This window comes from Chrysemys picta, chromosome 6 (genome assembly GCF_011386835.1).
Source record: "Chrysemys picta bellii isolate R12L10 chromosome 6, ASM1138683v2, whole genome shotgun sequence".
NCBI lineage: Eukaryota > Metazoa > Chordata > Testudines > Emydidae > Chrysemys > Chrysemys picta.
The window spans coordinates 119370235-119390468 of NC_088796.1; the positions used below are offsets into that span (position 1 = coordinate 119370235).

The 20234-nt window shown below is 40.4% G+C and overlaps 2 protein-coding genes across 11 annotated transcripts in view; one reads left to right on the forward strand and one right to left on the reverse strand.

The window, feature by feature from the left end:
* The window catches only part of SNX30 (sorting nexin family member 30), a 582715-nt gene that overhangs the window by 479325 nt on the left and 83156 nt on the right, over positions 1–20234 (forward strand). The gene's annotated exons all lie outside the window — the stretch shown is intronic.
* Positions 614–15502, reverse strand: INIP (INTS3 and NABP interacting protein). 10 transcript variants are annotated; one of them, XM_024109976.3, is made up of 8 exons: positions 15364–15474; positions 13202–13285; positions 12589–12756; positions 10723–10775; positions 5565–5667; positions 4628–4687; positions 4088–4178; positions 614–1753 (listed from the first exon to the last, which is right to left on the reverse strand). In XM_024109976.3, exons 4-8 carry the CDS (start codon positions 10745–10747, stop codon positions 1658–1660), a joined length of 375 nt encoding a protein of 124 aa, XP_023965744.1. In that variant the 5' UTR covers positions 10748–10775; positions 12589–12756; positions 13202–13285; positions 15364–15474; the 3' UTR covers positions 614–1657. The 10 variants fall into 10 exon arrangements, with proteins under 10 accessions (XP_023965744.1, XP_065405808.1, XP_065405811.1 ...); XM_065549736.1 differs by having other exon boundaries at positions 15230–15373; XM_065549739.1 differs by lacking the exon at positions 10723–10775 and having other exon boundaries at positions 15364–15444.

Here is a 20234-nt window from a genome sequence, read left to right on the forward strand (position 1 = left end):
CTGGGCTCCTGGAGCATCGTCTCACTTTGCTGGGACTTCAATATGCCCACTGCTTGTGCTATGTTCCTTGGCTAGGCTCCTTCTTCACGGTGATAAATGAAAAATGGTATTTCTTAGACACCACATTCTTGTGGCACCAATTTGAGGCGGCATTCACTGCACACTGTGCAGATCAGTGACTCTCCCTCTTCTTTCTCATACATGAAAAATGAAACCACATTGAGATTTAAATCATCATCACTGGAGCACTTGAGTTAACCCCTCCCTGAGATGAATAGAGCAGTTCTAAGCTATTGGTCCCAGCTCCCTGCACACTCACCTCTGCATCACTTATATTCAGGTCACATTTTTGTAGTTTTCTTTACACCCACAATAGTTAGTGACTTTCATTTAAAATAAATAAATAAATGTAAACAGATTTCGGAGAATAAGATAGACACCGGTATAGTGTATGGGAGTGTACCAGCAGATTCCAAGCCCAGATCTTCACTACTTTATATAAAAGCTCCTTGGCACCAATATCCCAGGGTTGGTCTACATGGGAAAACTGACCAGCAGAACTATGGCCGTATAACTATACCGATAAAGCTATACCAGTATTTTGCAAACTCTATTCCAAAATAAGTGTCTTTATTCCAGTATTGTTCGGCTTCCAAAATAATTTATCCAACCAATAGACTTCGTATGCCAAGCTTCAGCCTAGTGCTGAAATGGGATGCCAGAACTGAAATGAGCCTGGAAAAGAATTTACAGAGACAGAATCTAAACTTTGACTTGAGCAGCACAAACACACACTTTCAAAGGCACTGAAAGAATAACAAAACCCTAAAAGCGTGACATTTTGAATTCGAGGGCAGAACTTGAACTTTTATGGGTAACATTTTCAAAAGTGCCCAAGTAACTTATGATAAGTTTCATGGGACTTAAATGCTTTGGGAATTTTTACCCCATATCACTAGGAAAGAGGAGGATAATTACACACAAACAAGATTATTTGTTCACAAGGTTAATAATTAGGTTTTATATACTCAAACTGAGACAATGGCACATAGTATCTCTAACTACCTGGGAAACCAGGATACTGTTACAAAGATTAACATAAAAAACATTAGGGTGCACTAATAACGTTCCTGCACAGAGCGAATGAAAGTGACTGATCTATCTAGTGAATCCATGTTTGTCTTAGGATAGACAAAGATGACTTTGTCTGCTTTCATTAAGGTCAAGTACAGTACATAGATACTATGACAGATACTTTAGAAATGCAGATTAGAACAAACCTCTCAAATTCTGGGAGGGGCGTCCTTCCTTCCAACTGAATGAAAGAAGAGAGGAAATCAGAAAAATAAGATGTAGGAATGATATGTCAGGCAAACAGTATTACTCTGACTGAGCTGACAAAAGAAATTAAGTACATAATAATCTACAGCACCTCTTCTCAGGTGAAGCCAGACTCAACCAGGGAAGACAAGCATATGAATCCAGAATGAAACAAGCTTTTTTTAAAATAAAAAGGTCAAATGTTTAAAAAACAACTTTTTTTTTTTTTTGAACAGCTCACAATCTGTTTTCCAAATCATATAAAGTAGTTCTGAAAGATGGCAGTTTCGACAATGGACAACATATTCATCTCCTTCATTCTGAGAAATAACATCCCTCATTCCGACTCTAGTCGAGGTAAGACAGGAAGAATAAGATTTCCAAATGCAGAGTCTTGGGTTATGAAATATCCTGAAGAATGTGCATGTGCATGCTGGAAAGAGGAAAAAACACTTGTTTAAATCATTAAACCCCCGCCAGCTCCATAATAATTCAGAGTTTAAACTTCATGTTTTGCATTTATTTTACATTTGTCTGAGCCTGCTCATAAGCTTTGGTATCAAACTTCCAAACAGATGAATTAGTCTGCTTCTAATATCCCACTGGGATTCCAATTGGGGACCCACTCCTGCTCCCATTGATTTGGGACCTCTATTGGTCTGTGGGAACCAAATGAGTCACAAACCATATGCCAAGAACTGTCAGTATAGATCCCCACTCTTGATTGTGCTTGTTATGTATGTGATGTTTCACTCCATATTCTTTATGAAAATATGTTTATGATATGAATGAATAACTGAGATGTACCTTATGCAAAGTGGGTCTTGCAAGACATCATTGGAAAGGTTATAATTTACTCAATGTGATTATCCAATTTGTATGCCTGTATCATTTCTGTATCTGAAGTTAGGAATATTGACTACGTATCTGTATTTCAACTATGCTATTTTGGGCGATGCCCACTGCTAACACTTCAGGTACAACAATGGAAAAGCCAGACAGCGATAACGGCCCATCAGCGAGGACAATAGACTGTGAATAGGTTGGCCTTCCTGTGGACACTCCATACTGCCAGTGACTCATGGACGCTGTGATACTACAGAGTCAGGTGGTCTTGTCACCTGATACTAAACATTACCTAGGAATTCTTGTAACCTTCCACTGGAAGGGAAGGGGAGTCAAGTTTGGGAAACAAAGGATTCCTGTCTTATGTAAATCCTATTTAAGGATGGGGAGGAAGGCAAATGGGACTCCTCCTCTCTATGGCCTGTCTGCGCACGAAGAAAAACTGCTAAAGCCACCTGAAGGGAAGGCCAGGCGGGAGTCCAGTCTGAGACAGAGGTCCAGTCTGAAAAGGAATATAACTGGAACTCAACTACAGAAACTTTGCAACCTGCCTAAAATAACATTTAGGGTGAGAATTTACATTTCGTAACCTTTCTTAAGTACAGTGAGCTTAGCTTGTGTATTTTGCTTTATTTGGTCAGAGACAGAACAAAGCAGATTTACCTCTTATATTCACTTAAAAGTCACCTTTTGTAGTTAATAAACTACTTTCTTGTTTATAACACAACCCAGTTTATATGATTTCTAACTGGGTGGGCAAGGAGTTCTGCATATCTCCCTCCGCATCGAGGGAGGGGGTGAATTTCATAAAACCTTTGGGTTTCATAGATTCTAGGACTGGAAGGGATCTTGAGAGGTCATCGAGTCCAGTCCCCTGCCCTGATGGCAGGACCAAATACTGTCTAGACCATCCCGGATAGACATTTATCTAACCTACTCTTAAATATCTCCAGAGATGGAGATTCCACAACCTCCCTGGGCAGTTTATTCCAGTGTTTAACCACCCTGACAGGAACTTTTTCCTAATGTCCAACCTAAACCTCCCTTGCTGCAGTTTAAGCCCATTGCTTCTTGTTCTATCCTTAGAGGCTAAGGTGAACAAATTTTCTCCCTCCTCCTTATGACACCCTTTTAGATACCTGAAAACTGCTATCATGTCCCCTCTCAGTCTTCTCTTTTTGTACCCCTTAAAGGGAGTGGGCACAGAGGGTTGGGGCAAGCCTCTAAAGCTGAATCGTTCCAGAGCAGATCTCTCTCTGTGCAGCTGGGTGTGACCCTGCCTCTGTGCTTGGCTGGAAGAGGCTTGTGAGCCTAACCTAGCAAGGCCAAGTAAAGGGAACCCAGGCTGGCAGAATAGTCTGACTCAGTGGTACCCCAGCACATCAGGTGACACCCCAAAGGGCCAAACCTGTCAGTGTACTTAAGTCAGAGCTATCTAAAAAAGGCACAGGGCACCATGTGCATGCTTTCTTGGAGTACCAAGTGTTCCTATAAGGTCAGGTTAGTCAAAGCCCCAAGCCCCCTTGCTACTTCCCACTGCCAAAGTGATGAGGCCAGAGATCTCTAACTTCTCTCCACCGCTGCTTTTTTTATTGTGATGCCAGCTAGAATTTTGCCTCGAGTTCATTTGTGCTGCTAGCATTTGGGGGCTTTTTACATAGTTTTACAACAATGTAATGGGGTAATAGCAATTTGGTAGCGCAGACCAACCTACTGATAGTGTATCATGGAAATAAGGAATTGGAGGCCTGCTGCAGTCATGATGGAGGGGTTGGAATTTCATTTATGTTGCCAAATATAGAAAAATCTTTCAGAGGAACCCCTTCTAAGGAGACTTTCTCTAAGCTCTGTAGATACAAGGTTGTTCTCTGCCTGGGTTAAAAACCAGAAGTAAAACCACAGAGAGGATCCGGACACTCACCTGTAACGCTGCTTTTTGCTGTGCTGCGATGTGCTGCTGCTCGGCATGATCCCGGAAATCCTTGTTAAGGGAAGATCTTGCAAGTGCAACGCTGTAATAAAGACGAGGACGGTATAATGGAGCATCCGTAAGAAAAGCTGCATTTTTGTCATGTTGGGTCATGGGTATAATGGAGTCCAGGATTTTCTATGGATTTGGGATTTTGTTTTTAAATCCATGACTTGACATTTTGTATATATATATTTTTTTTTAATGTGCAAGTGAGAAAATGCAATAGCAATTGTGAACCATTTTGCTGAGAATACCAAATGTTGCCACACTAAACCCAGAAGCCTAACAGACTTGGAGCCCGATTCTGATCTCACTTTTCTTGGTGTAACTCCACTGATGTCAATCGAAATCCACTGGTGTCATGCCAGAGTCATTTGACATTCAGTTTCTTAACTATAGCTTTTGCCCTTTTCACCATTGCCACCCAGTGACTCTCCTAAAATAGTATTTGTGATGAAACAATATATGTGATAAAACAATAGCACTAACCATGGGTCCATATTCTTCATGATGGGAAGATCAGATGTTTGGCAGAATGGCTGCAGAACTCTGCATATAGGAAAAAGGTTTCCTATTGATACAGAACTCAGATGAAGGCCCTTTTTTGCTAAAGGGTTAATAAGCTACAGAATATAAAATGATTGCTCAGATATCTGTGAGCAACAAATAATAATTTAGGCTTCAATTTGAAAAAATAATCATTGAGACATGAGTCCAAACAAAATATTACCTTTCCTTAATTTTTTTTTTTTTTTTTTAATATAGAGCCCAATCCAGCTCACACTGATTTTGATGGGAGTCGGATAGGACCTGTAATGTCTAAAGTGCCAGATTTTTAAAAGAGCTCATCACCCGGCAGCTCCCATTAAGGACAATCAGAATTGCTTCATGCTAAACACTTCTACTGACTGGAGGGGGGGAAAAAAATCTCTAGAAGTAGCAGTTCTCTTGTTAAGACCTATGTGAATACTTGGAGCTAAGTAGTGACCCTCTGAACAGAAGGATTTATAACAAACACTAACCTGCACTTCTTTAAAAAAACTGGAATAGAATACTATTTTCACTTATTTTATTAGGGGAAGATATTGTTGTGCTATCTAGATTTAAAAGGGTAAATTTTGAAGCACAAGAAATAGCATATTAGCCCAATTAACATTTTCTGGGAGCATGCTCCTTTAAGAGGGCTTGCTTAGCAGTTGTGAAGCACCCCTATTTCTCTCTCTTAAGCGGAAAGCATGTAGGTCAAGATTCAGAATCCAGAAACAAATACAATCAACATTCTTGCACTGGTTAATGGGGACATGCAGCACACAATTCTAATATGTTTTTTGTTTAGATCTACAGATGATTACCTGTAAGGAAAGAACACACTTGTACATCAAAGAAAATCAAATATTGTCCAAACAGGTATATGAACATAAAGTACCTGGCTCCAGGGTGATTTGTGGAAGACTGGTTTTGCATAAGTAATTTTCTCTTCTCCTTGTCTAGTTCTGCCAAGATTGCAACCCTATTTTTATTCTGAAAACCTGGTAAGAATCAGAAAAATATTAGATTTGCCTTTTTACATGGGGCACCTATAACCTTATGGAATTAAAGTCCCTGCACAGTATGACATTATGATGAATATACTAATCTTCAAAGCTTTGCACCAATCTGAAAGGCTATTAATAAACAGGTTTTATTTTTCCTCTCCTCATTTTATAACATGACATGGCTTCCTAAAGATATCATACATATTAATATATTTTAAAATATATTAGCTATCATCTCTAGTTAGGTTTTCTTCAGGAACCAGTTTTACAGCTATAGCCAAGATGTGTATCCGTTAAATATTTGGCTTTTTGATAGTGTCAGAATACAAATTAAATTTATCTTTTTTTTTTGTGAATGGACATACAATTTTAAAGCATGACAAGAATGAATGAATGCATTCATAGGGCAGGATTCTTTATACCAGAGTCAGGGAGAACTCATGAACTATAATGAGAGTTTTACTTGAATAATGAGTAAATGATCAGGCCTATTTGCTCTAAAATTAGACATATGACAAAATTCTCCTTTCCGATCCATCTAGTCTAGCTCAGACGCAAGTATCCTGCTTTCTCTACACCGCCATAACCTCTCACTGAAGTCAGGGAGTTCTGGCGTGACTGGTAATCAGAATATTGCAGTTAAGTTCTACTGTATAGATCTAAAAATGTTTTGCCCTTGCTTGGTTCATTAAATGTTCTTAGGGAGCAGAAAGGAATCTTAGGCGCAAGGGATGGTTTCAGGTGACAGAATGAGTAAGGAGGGAAACATGCATCTGACGAAGTGGCTATTCACCCACAAAAGCTTACGCTCCAATACATCTGTTAGTCTTAAAGGTGCCACAGCACTCTGTTGCATCTGTCTAGATGACTCAGTTGCCCCTGCTCTGGGACAGCTGAACCTCGGGAGAGGAAAACAGCTGTAATTTTTGCACTCTGATCTTAGATATTTGCGATATCAGTACCATCCCAGGGACATTTTAAGTACCTCTACATATTACACAAGCCCTGAGCTAAATTCAAAATGTCAACAGCCTATCTACTCCAGGCAGTCTTTAGCCACATGTTTACAAGTGAACACACTAGATCTGGTCAGTGGAATGGAGGCAGACTTTGTATAGAGAACCACCCCCACTGCAATCTGATCTTTCTTAAAATACATGGACCAAATGCATACTTGAACATCAGAGCACCAGATGGGGTAAATGAGGGACACATTTTTAATTGGTATTTTTAGCTAAGATTTACATTATGCTGGTTATATAAATTAATGGAATCATAGGACTGGAAGGGACCTCGAGAGGTTATCTAGTTCAGTCCCCTGCACTTATGGCAGGACTAAGTATTACCTAGGCCATTCCTGACAGGTGTTTGTCTAACCTGCTCTTTAAAATCTCCAACGAGGGAGATTCCACAATCTCTCTAGGCAATTTATTCCAGTGCTTAACCATCCTGACAGTTAGGAAGTTTTTCCTAATGTCCAACCTAAACCTCCTTTGCTGCAATTTAAGCCCATTGCTTCTTGTCCTACCCTCAGGGTTAAGAACAATTCTTCTCCCTCTTCCTTGTAACCACCTTTTATGTACTTGAAAAGTGTTATCATATCCCCTTGGTCTTCTCTTTTCCCAGACTGAACAAACAATTTTTTCAATCTTTCCTCATAGGTCATGTTTTCTAGACCTTTAATAATTTTTGTTGCTCCTCTCTGGATTTTCTCCAATTTGTCCACATCTTTTCTGAAATGTGGCGCCCAGAACTGGACACCAGTTGAGGCCTGAGTAGAGCGGAAGAATTACTTCTCAAGTCTTGCTTACAACACTCCTGCTAATACATCCCAGAATAATGTTTGCTTTTTTTTTTTTTTGCAACAGTGTTACACTGTTGACTCATATTTAGCTTGTGGTCCACTATGACCCCCAGATCCCTTTCCGCAGTACTCCTTCCTAAGCAGTAGTTTCCCATTTTGTATGTGTGCAACTGATTGTTCCTTCCTAAATGGAGTACTTTGCATTTGTCCTTATTGAATTTCATCTTATTTACTTCAGACCATTTCTCCAGTTTGTCCAGATCATTTTGAATTTTAATCCTATCCTCCAAAGCACTTGCAACCCCTCCCAGCTTGGTATCGTCCGCAAATGTTATAAATGTACTCTCTATATCATTATCTAAATCACTGATTAACAGAATCGGACCCAGAACTGATCCCTGCGGAACCCCACTTGTTATGCCCTTCCAGCATGACTGTGAACCACTGATAACTACTCTCTGTGAATGGTTTTCCAAACAGTTTTGCACCCCCAATTAATCTTGTTTTTATCATGAAACCGGTTATATGCTTCAATAGTTTTAGAGATGTAGGATAAAAATAAGCTATTTTAAACTGCAATCCAAATGTCTGAAAAGGATTATGAATTAAGTATGATTAGCAACATACTTGCCACAGTGGAAGGTAGTATTATATATTGGAAACACTACAGGGGAACATCAGGGATCTTTGTCCTTCCACTACCTCTTCTCTTTCCCCATCTCCCCAATACTAAAGCATAAAGTGATTGTTTGCTCTGAAATTATATAGTCAGGCACAGCAAAAAGGGAGGAATAAAGCATTGGCAAGGCTGCTGTCCATTAAGCAATTTGATTCAGTAATTATAATTTTAACTGTAAGTAATCTGATTAACAGTATTCATGTAATTGAAGAGTGTTCTGTGGGGGAAAATACCCAAACATTTATACAAAATCACAGGAAAAAGGTCCTATTTAGAGAGAAACTGGCATCTTCAGTAAATCCATTCTTATCAGATCTGGCAATACTTAAGAGGAAGACAGTCTTGCTTAAAAGCACTTCATTAAAGACCAACTGAAGAAGCTAGAAAAATCCCATGCTGCAATTGTAATGTTTTTAATTCCTCTGTTCTGCCTTTATACAATTCCTATACCAAAATGTGGTTATACAAAGAAGCATATTACCACTGTCACTAAGGGCCTGATTTAAACATACAAATGCAAATGGCTTTAGACTAAGAATTCTTCTAATGAAGAATTTTCAATTCACACCTTCACTAATCCAGTAGTTTCCTTCTAATAGCACTTAGAATGTCTACACTTTACCAAAATTTAACCTCAGAACATCCCTGTTATGTAGATGGGCAAGAAGTATTATTCCTCTTTTGCTGACAGGGATGGTGAGATGAAATGATTTGCCCAAAGCCACATAACGAGTCAATGGCAGAGCTGGCTCTAAAACTCAGGACAAGATATTTACAGCTCAAATCTGCCCTTTTAAAGTTTGGCTTCTGTAACTTCAAGTGCCATGATCTGTACTCAGGGGGTGAGCTGAAAACCTACTTGCGTCAATGTGATTTTTCATATGCAAAACAAGTGTGGAACATACCTTGAATTGCATGAGAATCCACTTCAGAGAAGCAAAAAGCACAGTTTAGCGAAATTGATGCCCTAGAGGGCTTAGCTTACACAAGGGGAGAATTCATGTTCATGGAATTCTGGACTTTGGGCCCCAAAGCAAGAGAAAGCAGCATGGATTTCTTTACAAACTATCTCCTGCTTCCCCAATGCCTTTTCTTCTCCTAGAGCGAACATGACCCCTACCCCAAGGATATTTTACAAGAAAATCTGAAACAATAAAAGCAATGACCTATGAAGATTCCCCTCATAAGACTTACCAGGCTTGAACACCAAGTTACAGATTGTATAAATGTGACTGATGGCCTAATTTGGCCCACAAAACCATGTTTCCCCTACTGATGAGGCTATGCAATGGGGTTGGGGGGGAATCTTGACTTTAAAAGGTGAGGTTGAGATAGCAGGCTTGGCAGCTGGAAGAATCTTTTTACTTGTAATCTAAGCACATGTGAACTGAAAATCACTGAGAAACAATGAAACTCATAATGCCACTTTTTGGACCACTTTTCAGAACAGAGCCACACCTTGAACCCAGATGTAAATACATATTGTACACTTAGTCTCAGTGCATTTAAAAATATACCACCACCACACTGCTCGTTCTGTCTGCTCAATTCAGAATACGTTTCAAAGTAATTTCTCTATCAAAATACAAAATCATCATCATAATGGTGATCTTCATTTTATGAGGAAATATCTGAAATAGCAGAATCCTAACAACTTATGCAACATATTTTGGGTTTCTAAGCAATCTGTAAGTAATTACTCCACCATTTTTCATATGGCAATTGTGACTACTGCAATTGCAAAATACAATATAGCAGACTATTACACAATTTTTTGGTGGTAATTTACATTCTATGGTCTCACATATGTTCTGCAGCAGTTAAGCAAAATGAATATTAGTAACTCATTAAATTACACTTGAATTATTAAAGGATTATTAATATTTTATCTGTCCCTCATGACTATGACCACATATACAGATGAATATAATTTGTTCATTAGGTTATGGATGCAAAATCCTCCAGGGAATGTCAAATCTACTAATGCCCTCAAGGGCGAGGTTTTGCATTTGGATCTCTGAAGAGTTGTACAATTGCTAGATGACTCCCTCTTGATTACATCATCCAAAGTAAGAGTACAATTTTCTTTTTACACTGTATTGTGGCTTAAGGTGAATTAATGATTCACAAGTTTCATAAGACTGCACTTGGCTAACACACTCATTTTTAAACCGATCCCTGCACCCTCTATATGAGGCTTTGTCAGCATGAAAGATAAAATGTTTAACCAAAAATCGGTACTACTTAAAGTGAATAAATAGCAGCTAGAAGACATACAAGAGCACCTAACAGAGGGAGAATAACGGCACATAGAAAATTACACTTTTGGGCCAACATCAGTGCCTCAAAAGTTTATCTTATGTTAAATTGCAGAGCTCTGTTGTGCAGGTCAGCTGGGGGAATTTAGCCCTGTGAGAGAAAAATAGGCAGAACGTATTTCTTCCATTTCTCTGAAGGGGGGCCTAGAGGAAGAGTACTTTCTCAGATAGTGCTACCATCACACTAATGCTTCCAGGAAGGTCACGTGTAGAATAAAACCTATGATGCTGTCGCACAAGACAGATACCTTCTTTGTTCCCAGCTTTGTGCATGAGTATATCATCATCAGCAGCACCAGTCCTATTAATACATGTAACAAATGGTTAAGAATGTATTACCATTTATTGCCAAGCACTCAGTTTATTTCTTGCTTTAAAAGCTTATTTTCCAAGTGCACCACAGTGGTCTGTAAACACTTCCTGAGGACACTGTACACCACACTAAAAGCTTTTCCTTTTCTTTATTAGAGGAAATTTATAAGTGCTCCATGATATAAAAGCCCCAAAGTAAGGCTTTTATTCAGAGTCCTATTTGGCTTTGCAGTCCTCCTACACATCTCACCTTTGGAACTCCAATAAAGAAGTGCTTTTATAATGTGTTCCGATGAAACTAAAATAAACCTGTTTAGCAAAACCTTAACATTTATAGTTTGAGTTCACAGCTGTAAGGACATGGAGTTAAACTGCTGATAAAATATCTTTAAAAAAATGTTTGCTCAATTGCTTGGAGCAAAAATATACAAGACGATGTTTACTTATATAACGTATGCGTGTGCGTGTGTGTTTCTTTTGGTAAGTCTGAATAAGTTACCTGTTCAAAAATTAAGCAGAATGGGTGTGAAGTGAAGTCCTTAATCTTGTGCTTTTAATTAGGAAGCAAGGCATCAAAGAATAAATTCCCTGAATAGCACCAATATTGGTGCTATTCAGCAAGCCCGATAACAACAAGTGATGCATGAGCTAAGTGTGTCTATCAGTCTGCACCTAGGCTAGTACTCTTTGGCTAGGCAGAACTAGGAGATCATTGCTGAATCCTTCTGACTCCCCATTTCTTCTTTTTGTCTTAGAGTCCTGTTCTTTTGCCCATTTACCTTTTGGTTCTTTAAAGTTTTAAGAGGGTTTTTTGAATACTTTTGTTTATAATCTTTATACTATAAAATAAATATTCAGCCCCTTGAGTGATTCTTAAGGGAGTACTTGAGAAATATAACTTAGAAAGGAAAACTGCAATTATTTAATTTTAAGCTACCTAAACTTTGGGGGAGGAGGAAGAAGAAATCGTGTGGGTCAGACTTGTACATTTGTATTCAAATCTTTAGAAGTGAAGCTCTAAATTCAGCACTGGAATATTTGTTAGTCTCTGTAATGTGGAGTTAAACTGATTTTTACAGCCAAAACCAAGGTTTATCATGTATTTACAAGGGATGGTGTTTGAGACCAAATCCTGCAAAGCTGAATCCCATTTGAAGTCAATGGGACTGTCCCGCCATCTTTTTTTTTTTTTTGGTGCAGAATTCCACAAAGCTTTTTGTAAGTACTTTCTTCTCCAAATCACCGCATCTGCCCCCCACCCCCAAATCCATCTATTTGATACAACAATCTCTTTCTTTCATGTCCAATATTGGTCTGGGCTTATAAACAAGTCCTATGTTCCACTTCAGCGGTGGCGGTACTTCAGTGACAGGTGAAGCAACTTCTGTATTTAAAAGTCTGGTATTGCAAACACTTACGTGGGAGAGTAGCCCCACTGCATTTAGGTGTACAGTTACTTGTGTGCTAGGGTTTACAGGTTTGGGGGCACAGGCCACGACCCTGGAAGACGCTCAGTGCAGGGGGCTGCTCATGGGACTCTACCCACACAGGACAACTTGGAATTGGGGCCATACTTTTTAAACCACATTGGGATCACTGTGTTCAACAAACCAGTATTTCCCAATAACCAAGCACACTATTTTTTGCCTCCTGTCGCTGTTCTTTTAATTTCAATTTTTGCCATGGTAACATGTTAAAATAAGCCAGATTTTTCTTTGGGTACTAAATTGGCACTTAGACAAATTTAAATATACAACAGTTGTCATAATATAAACAAGCTTTAAAAAAATAGTTAGCATTACTTTGTTTTGTGTTTCTTTATGGTCTCGAGCTCTTGTTATCTATTCTTGATGGCTAAGATCTCCTCTCATCTTTTGTTCTCACTTGCAGAACTGTGCTCTTTGGACCTTCAGTATGCTCCCAGATGCACAGCTTGGCAACCAAGAGCCAAATTCAGTGTACAAGAGCCGCTGAGAATAGCAAAATAATTGGAACTTAAAAAAAATACTACATCACTGTAAAGTCTCATTTGTTTTCTTTTGGGATCTGAGTTTAAAGAGACATGCACTAACTCTTTGCTCCCAGTATAATTAGTAGTTTTGTATTTCTCGTACCCCTTCCCCCCCCCCCTTAAAAAAAGTTAAAACAAAAAAGGGAATCGAGTCCTATTGAGATCTTGCTTGTTTTCTAATCTACAATTTTGGAAACTGGATTCCTGCTTCAAAAAATGGCAGAAATTGTTTTCCCTTAAATTATACTTATAGGATGAAATCCTGGTCCCAATGACTTCAATGGGAACAGAACATCACCTCTAAATTTTCTCCTTAAACACACCTGAAAAATGAATGAATAAAACAAAAGCAAAGTGTCTGCAGTTGAATAGATATAAACAAGAATACCTAATTTAAAAATTACCTTGACCTGGAGGGTTTGCTGCCATCTTGCTACTTTCAGTAGTAATTACCCAATTACAGTTAGAACTCTCCACTTAATGCAAATCTGCAAAAATGGACAAAACATAAAATATTAACATATTCTTTGAAATTAAATCCTAGCTCTCATTCAATGTGAGTTATGAAAGAGACTACTTTTAGCACCTGTTACAATGTGTCACTCTGATTCAATGCCACAGTTGATCAAATAGTTGAATTCCCTATTACAGAAGCTCCCCGACTTACGCAAGTGTTCCGTTTTGGAACGCCTTATGTAAGTCAAATTTTGCATAAGTCAGGAATGTATCTCCGACAAAATTACACACACACACACACACACACACACACACACACACACACACACACACAAAAAAAGCAGCTTACGGAACTTTCAGAACTTTTTCCGTAAGTCAGGTTTGCGTAACCCGGGGAGCGTCTGTATTGTATTGTGGGCTGAGTGTTATTTTGAAATCTGAGTTTTTACAAGACAGCCTTTTGTGACAGGAACCAACAGTATCTAATATTTGTTTCTCCTACTCCTGTCTTCTACAGGGTTTACACCAAGAGAATATTTAGGTTTATTAAATGGGGCATTAAGTTTCACTTATACACTTTTCTATTATTAACTCATTTAGAAAGATTCCAAAGTGTTATTAGCTAGACAACCAAGTTCCTAATCAACGCATGATATCCCTAAGACAGCCAGAACCACTTTCTGACTCAGTCATGAGAGACTTGATTTTGCTCCCAATGAGTTCCATGATGAGACTTGCATAGACTTCAGGATCTGTTCCATACTTTCAAGTCTGTTGTAGTACCTTAGCTGCATGCAGAAATTAATTTAAGAACTTGTACTATGTGATTTATTATTGTAAGTTATTTATGTAGCACCAAAAACATCTAACACACTTTATATTTATGATTTATTATTTATATGGGATGTCTCAGGCAACACAATAGGCACTGATCTCTTCTCACACACAAAATCCCTACCCTAAAACATTTTATTATCTAAGGTGCTGATTCTTCAAATCCTTATTACTAGGTTTAATGCTTATTATCTGTAGGGTAACAATGAGGTACTAGGGCTACACCTGGCAGTAAGTATTTGAAGCAGCAGGCCCTAAGGCTGTTTCATTAGACTTTATTCCCTAGCCCTGATGCCACTGGTGCAGCTCCACCAAGGAGGCAACAGTGGGACTGCTAGCACAGACTGAGCCTTAGGGCTTGATCCATGTTGTCTAATCCTGCAGGACTAGCTGCAATGGTAAGTAAGGTGCCAAGGACCCAGCAGTCACCTGATCTCACTGGTTGGTGCCGGTGATAGTACCAATGGTGGGTTGTTTTAGGTAGAAATATTCATGCCAACAATGCCTAAGGGAAGGTAAATACAGAGGGGGAGGAGAGGGGCAGGTCAACCTGTGGCAGTAAGATCAAGTGGTTGCTTTGCTTATCAGGGCAGGTAGTGGGAGAGCAACGTGGGCTTGTTCTGGTGTGGTTCAGAGGGGAAGCCTCTAGTATGGAGAGGGACTTGGGGAGGAGACAGGAGGTGGGGGCTCCAGGTGTAGGAGGGCTTGAGGCCATGGGGTAGTCCTGGCCTGGAGATGGCAAGGCAGGTACACAGAGGCTCCTGACACAGCCCCCCCTGCTGGCTGCCAGAGAACCATGGCGGGACTCATGTCCCAACAGTCCTGGTGGCCCGAGGGCCAGGAGTGCACATGGCCCATATCCCACCAGCAGCCTGGGCACACCCACGCCGTGGAAGGCCAGTGAGTTCAGAGGCACCTACCCACAGGGCCAGCCACAGCCCCCCCCAAGACCCATCCCCCCACCCAGCGCTGAGTCCCACCCACCCACCCTGACACTGCTGAGGGGCAGGCCCCACTGGAGCTGGTCTGACAGCCCCTCAGGCTGAACCCCTCCCCCCCATGCAGCCTTGGACTCTTCCCCTTCCCTCCCGCCCCCGCTGTAGGCTTGGACTCTTCCCCTCCCCCCCCCAGCTTCACATCACCCTGCTCTGCCGCCCCGCCCCCGCTTAAGGAGCGGACTCGACTCTTCTTCTCCCCCCGCGCTGCAGGCTTGGGCTCGGGCTCTTCCCCCTCCCTCCGCTGCACGGTTGGACTCCCCCAGAGCAGATGAACTCACCCCACACCCCGTTCATGACGCACAGCACGGGCGACGCTCACGCCCGGCCTCCGTTTTGTTTCCGGGGCGATACTGAAACACGTCACCGCTCCCGTGGGCGGACTCAAGCTTGGTTTGACGGGCAGCCTTTGGTGGCCAATCACCTTGGGCGATGGGAGGAGCCGTTCAAGTGGCGAGTCCGTTGCGCAGCGCCACCTTCCGAGCGCGTGGGGAGCTGGAGGGCGGGAGAGAGGGGTGGGCGGGGCTTGTGTCTTGGCAACAAAAAGGGGGCGGAGCGATCGCAAAGCTCGGCCGCTGATAGGGCGTGGTGGGGTGGGGCGCGGCTCGGCTCGGCTTCCCGGGGTAGTGGATGGGGGCGGGGCTCCTTGGGGAGTGTCCCTGTGGGAGGGGTTCACTGAGGGGACACCCTGGGGTGGGGACCTGGCCATAGAGCTGGAGGGGGCACCCTGGGGTGGGGACCTGGCCATAGAGCTGGAGGGGGCACCCTGGGGCGGGGACCTGGCCATAGAGCCTGAGGGGGCACCCTGGGGTGGGGGGAATCACGTCACAGTGGGAGGCAGCTGCTGGGGGTTAGCTGGGGTAGATCCCAGGCAGAGGCACACCTGGGCACAGGGTGAGAGTGACCTCTGACCTGAGGGCAGCGCCCTTTCTCTCCTTGGCTTGGGGGAGTTGCTCCTAATTTTGAAAACCCCAGGCCGCTGATTTCCTTCTAAGTTTATGTCTTTGATTTTATTGACCCGACACTAAACCCCTTTTAATCCTTCCCTTCCCCCTCTTTAATCTAATGTTCCCGAGGCTGTCAGAACATTTAGGATACAGATTTTTCCTGTAACTGAAAATGAAATGTAAGGCTTTAGAGTCCTAGTCCTGCAATGTGCTTTGTGTGGTTCTGTGCCTGTGTGAACCCCACAGAATATGGGGTGCTATGCAGAATCCCAGGACACACAAACAAAAGGCAGACCTACAGACATTATGAATCATTGTTTAAAGGTATTGCAATGATTTCATAAATTCAAACTGAGAATGCAAGTGGCTTGTTGTTTGTTTGCTTGTTTTTCCTAGAAGGCACACAAAGGTCTTGAAGTGAAATAAATAGTACTGTGATTTTGCAAAGAATAATGCAAGCCCCAGAAAAAAATATATAGAGGAACATGCATTCAGGGGCTACACCACTAGGCCCTGATTTAGCACAGTAGTTGAGCATGTGCTTAATTTGTAAAGTGATTTTCCTTATTGAAGTCAATGGGACTACTGCCTAAATCCTTTGCTGGATTGAGGCTTTATTTAATGTTTAGAACCAGAGAATAGCTTACTTAGAGGAGGGTGAGTGGTTTCCTGGCTTACACTTACACACATTTACCTTTTTTTTTAATATGGCACTACAGAGTGTGACACTGGCAGACTAGGTGCCAGCTCTTGCCAAGGCTTTAGGCCTCAGCCAAGCACTGACAAATTCATTGCTGAAAACCAATCTAGCTCACCTGTGTGTTAAGGTGGGTATTGGACTTATAATAATGTGTTTAGACTTTATGAACTGCTTGTAAATGGCAATATGAACGCAGGAACAATTTATGGCAAAGTGCAAAGATCACACATTCTGAGCATATTTGGGGCATGCTACTCACTAGCTAATTTTAAATGGAAAAAATGTGGTCAAGAATTGACCTGTTTAATTTTTAATGATGACCATGGATTCTAGAAAGACTGTCTTGCATGAATTCCAGAAGAGTTTGTATATCCATGTTGTAAATAATTTTTTTAAATTTTTATTTATGAGCACCAAGTGACAGAATTGCAGATAAGCACATCCTTTGGTGGGAGATTAATGATAACCTGAAAAACAATCATCCCATCATCTACAGATTAATTGTTACATTACTTGGTACCTAAAATACTTTAAACCCATCAAATCAGTAATACTGTTATTTGAAGTGTGGTCCTTTATACGTGTAAGTTTGCTCACCTAAAAAAACCTCTCAAGAACAAATAATCCACTGCTAAAAATATAAATAAATATTTTACCCCTAGGCTGCAAACAGGTGTGGAAGGGAGGTTTAAATTTAGCAAACCAAAAGTAGTGGGTTTTGTATATTCAAATCTCTTTTCAGGCTGATGCCACATAAACTCTATTTAAGTTTTCAACTCCATTTTTTTTAAAGCGACAGCAGGCTTTTTCATGAAGTAAGGAGGATGAATTTTATGCAAATCAAGTGGAAAATATAAGTACAGAAAATGTTACAATGTTAATAATGGCAAGTGTCAGATCAAAGGCTCTGACCAGCCAAAGCGGAGTTTATTACTGGCAATCAAACCTTGTAATATTGAGTTTTAGGACTCAGGTGATCTGAGTTAATTTATATGACAGACATCTTAAGAGTTTATGAAAATGAGAGACTGTTACATACAACTATTTTCTATGACATCTTTTCTCATTTGAGTGATTTTAAAGTATTAACCAGTGGGCTGGATGCCCATGGCAACATCCAGAGATTAAAAAAAAAAAAAAAAGTTTAACATTTTCCCCTGTTCATGTTGTCTTAACTTGAACAGGTGTTTTGCTCTGGTTCACAGGACAGCTATCATATCATTTGCCCATTGTTGCTAAGGTAGTCATGTGTATACCTGAAGCTTTGTCTGTTTGCTGAATTTGCCTATAATAGAGGCAGTTTATGGGTGGCGGCATAAGCAAATTCAACTCATGTGCAAATGCAACAGTAAAATTGTGCAATTAGGTGAAATAGAAAAAGTCTGATGCATATGCATGAATTAAAGCTGTGTAAGTCTAGAAATTCTCAGAAAGAAGTTCCAGGACTTTGTTATTAGGTAGGAAACAATTCTGCATGTTGCGGAGTGCCTCAACCAAAATGCTAGTGTCAACTCCCAGTCTGAATAGCATGTTGATGCTCAACACCTATCTACATTAAGTGTTTACAAGACTCTGGCTTTACTGTAGTATCTGAGTATCTTATAATCTTTTTATGTATTTACTCTTACAGCACGCCTGTGATGTAAGTAAGTGCTATTATCCCCCTTTTATAGATGGGGAACTGAGGCTCAGAGAGATTGTGACTTGCTCAAGGTAACAGGGAATTGAACCTGATTATCATACCCTATCACTGTAGCATTTTTCCTCTCTATTATTTGTTAGTGCTCATTACCTTGATGGATCAGGCTCCGAACTGGAACAGTGGCCCTTTGCCCCTTATCCACTTGCCAATTTTACTTAAGATGGAGGTTACCTTGCTATCTATACTATTCCTTTGTACAGTATTTCCCTATACTTACTATAGGAAATACCTTGAATATATCAAATACTGAGTTTATCTAATTGCAAATACTTATTTAATTAAGGTATATGGCAAGTTTTCAAGGTCCACCACTATAACCAGCTATGGAAAACAATGAAAAGCTACATATTTCTTGGTGCACAAATATCCTATCAATAATACAAATAAGTGAATTAAATTTATTTCAAACAAAATGCAGTCCAGTCCATACCAATTCAAAGTGTCACATGTGCATTCGGACTCTGAGAGGAGGAGAATACTGTATCCTATTAAACAAGGATGCCCTCTGCCAGGGACATTTGTACATACTTTTCAAAACTTCAGTAAGGTTTAAAACTTGACAAGTTCCTCACTATCAATTCATAACTTTCAGGTTTATAATTAGATTATGCAACCAAAACCAACACCTGAACAGCAAATAAACATCTGGCAAATTTAGAGCTGCCTTGCTGTTTGTTTTAGGACAGTTTAAAAGTTATGCTAGTAACTTTCTACTATTGAAAGTAAATGGCTGACATTATTCTATGACTATCTAACTCCTGTTAAAGTCAATGGAAAAAACTCCCATTATCTGGGGAGCTGGATCAGTCCCTAAGGCAACAAGTTGACAATTTTTATGCTCCTCTCCCTTGCGCATCAGGGAGGGGAACAAAATTGCATTAGTGATTGTTCAAATGCGGTGGCATTCGGAGGGGAATGGTGGCTACATGGCACGTCTCTTCCATGTTCTTCTGCGTAACTACTGGCAGCTCCCCTGTGCCAACAAGATACGATGGAGTTCAGTGCATACCCAGAGGCAGATGTAGGTGAAATTAGGGAAAAGCCTCTGTGTCATGTTCCCATAGGAAAGCGTTATAACATACAGAGCAAACTGGCAGTGTAAATTGATGCTGAAAGTTTAAACATTAACTACTCCTGCAAATTTCATATGTGCGCAGCGGGGTCAAGGGACAACCTAGATGAGAGAGCAACTGAAAGACAAACGTAGGGACAGATATTATTCATGGGTGTAATGAGATCTCTGCGGTTTGGCCCACATTTCCTTGCAGATCCTTTAGGCTAACATACTTCCAGCCACTGTCTGTGGCACATTTTCAGGGCAAGGACTGCCCTCCTCTCCTTTCCTCTTCTAAACAAGTGTTGTTTTAGCAATTTGTCATCTCTTCCCTCATTTCTCAGTGCAATAGTTTGCTTTTCCTGGGGCTATCAGGTGCTCACTTGTTACCTTTGCTTTTGATTATTATTATTATGTTATTCTGTTACCTATACCCAGTGATCTACATCAAAGTGTTTTTTGTTTTTTATAAAGGTAATGAACATCACCTACAATTGTAGCACTGAATATCTGGTTTTAAAGAAGACCCTATGGCTGCAGTTAAAACTAGCCTTCAGCATTAAAAATATTTCTTTTATCACTGAATCATGTGATGTATAAGCATGAAAGAATGTTGCTTCAAAAATATTGTTTAGGTGAAATGTTAATATTAGATTCCTTAAAGATTTGTATTGATATTTGTCCTATTTCATGCACTGATAGGTTATATTTTAACAATATTGTGATAAATCCTATTTTTTTCTAATTTT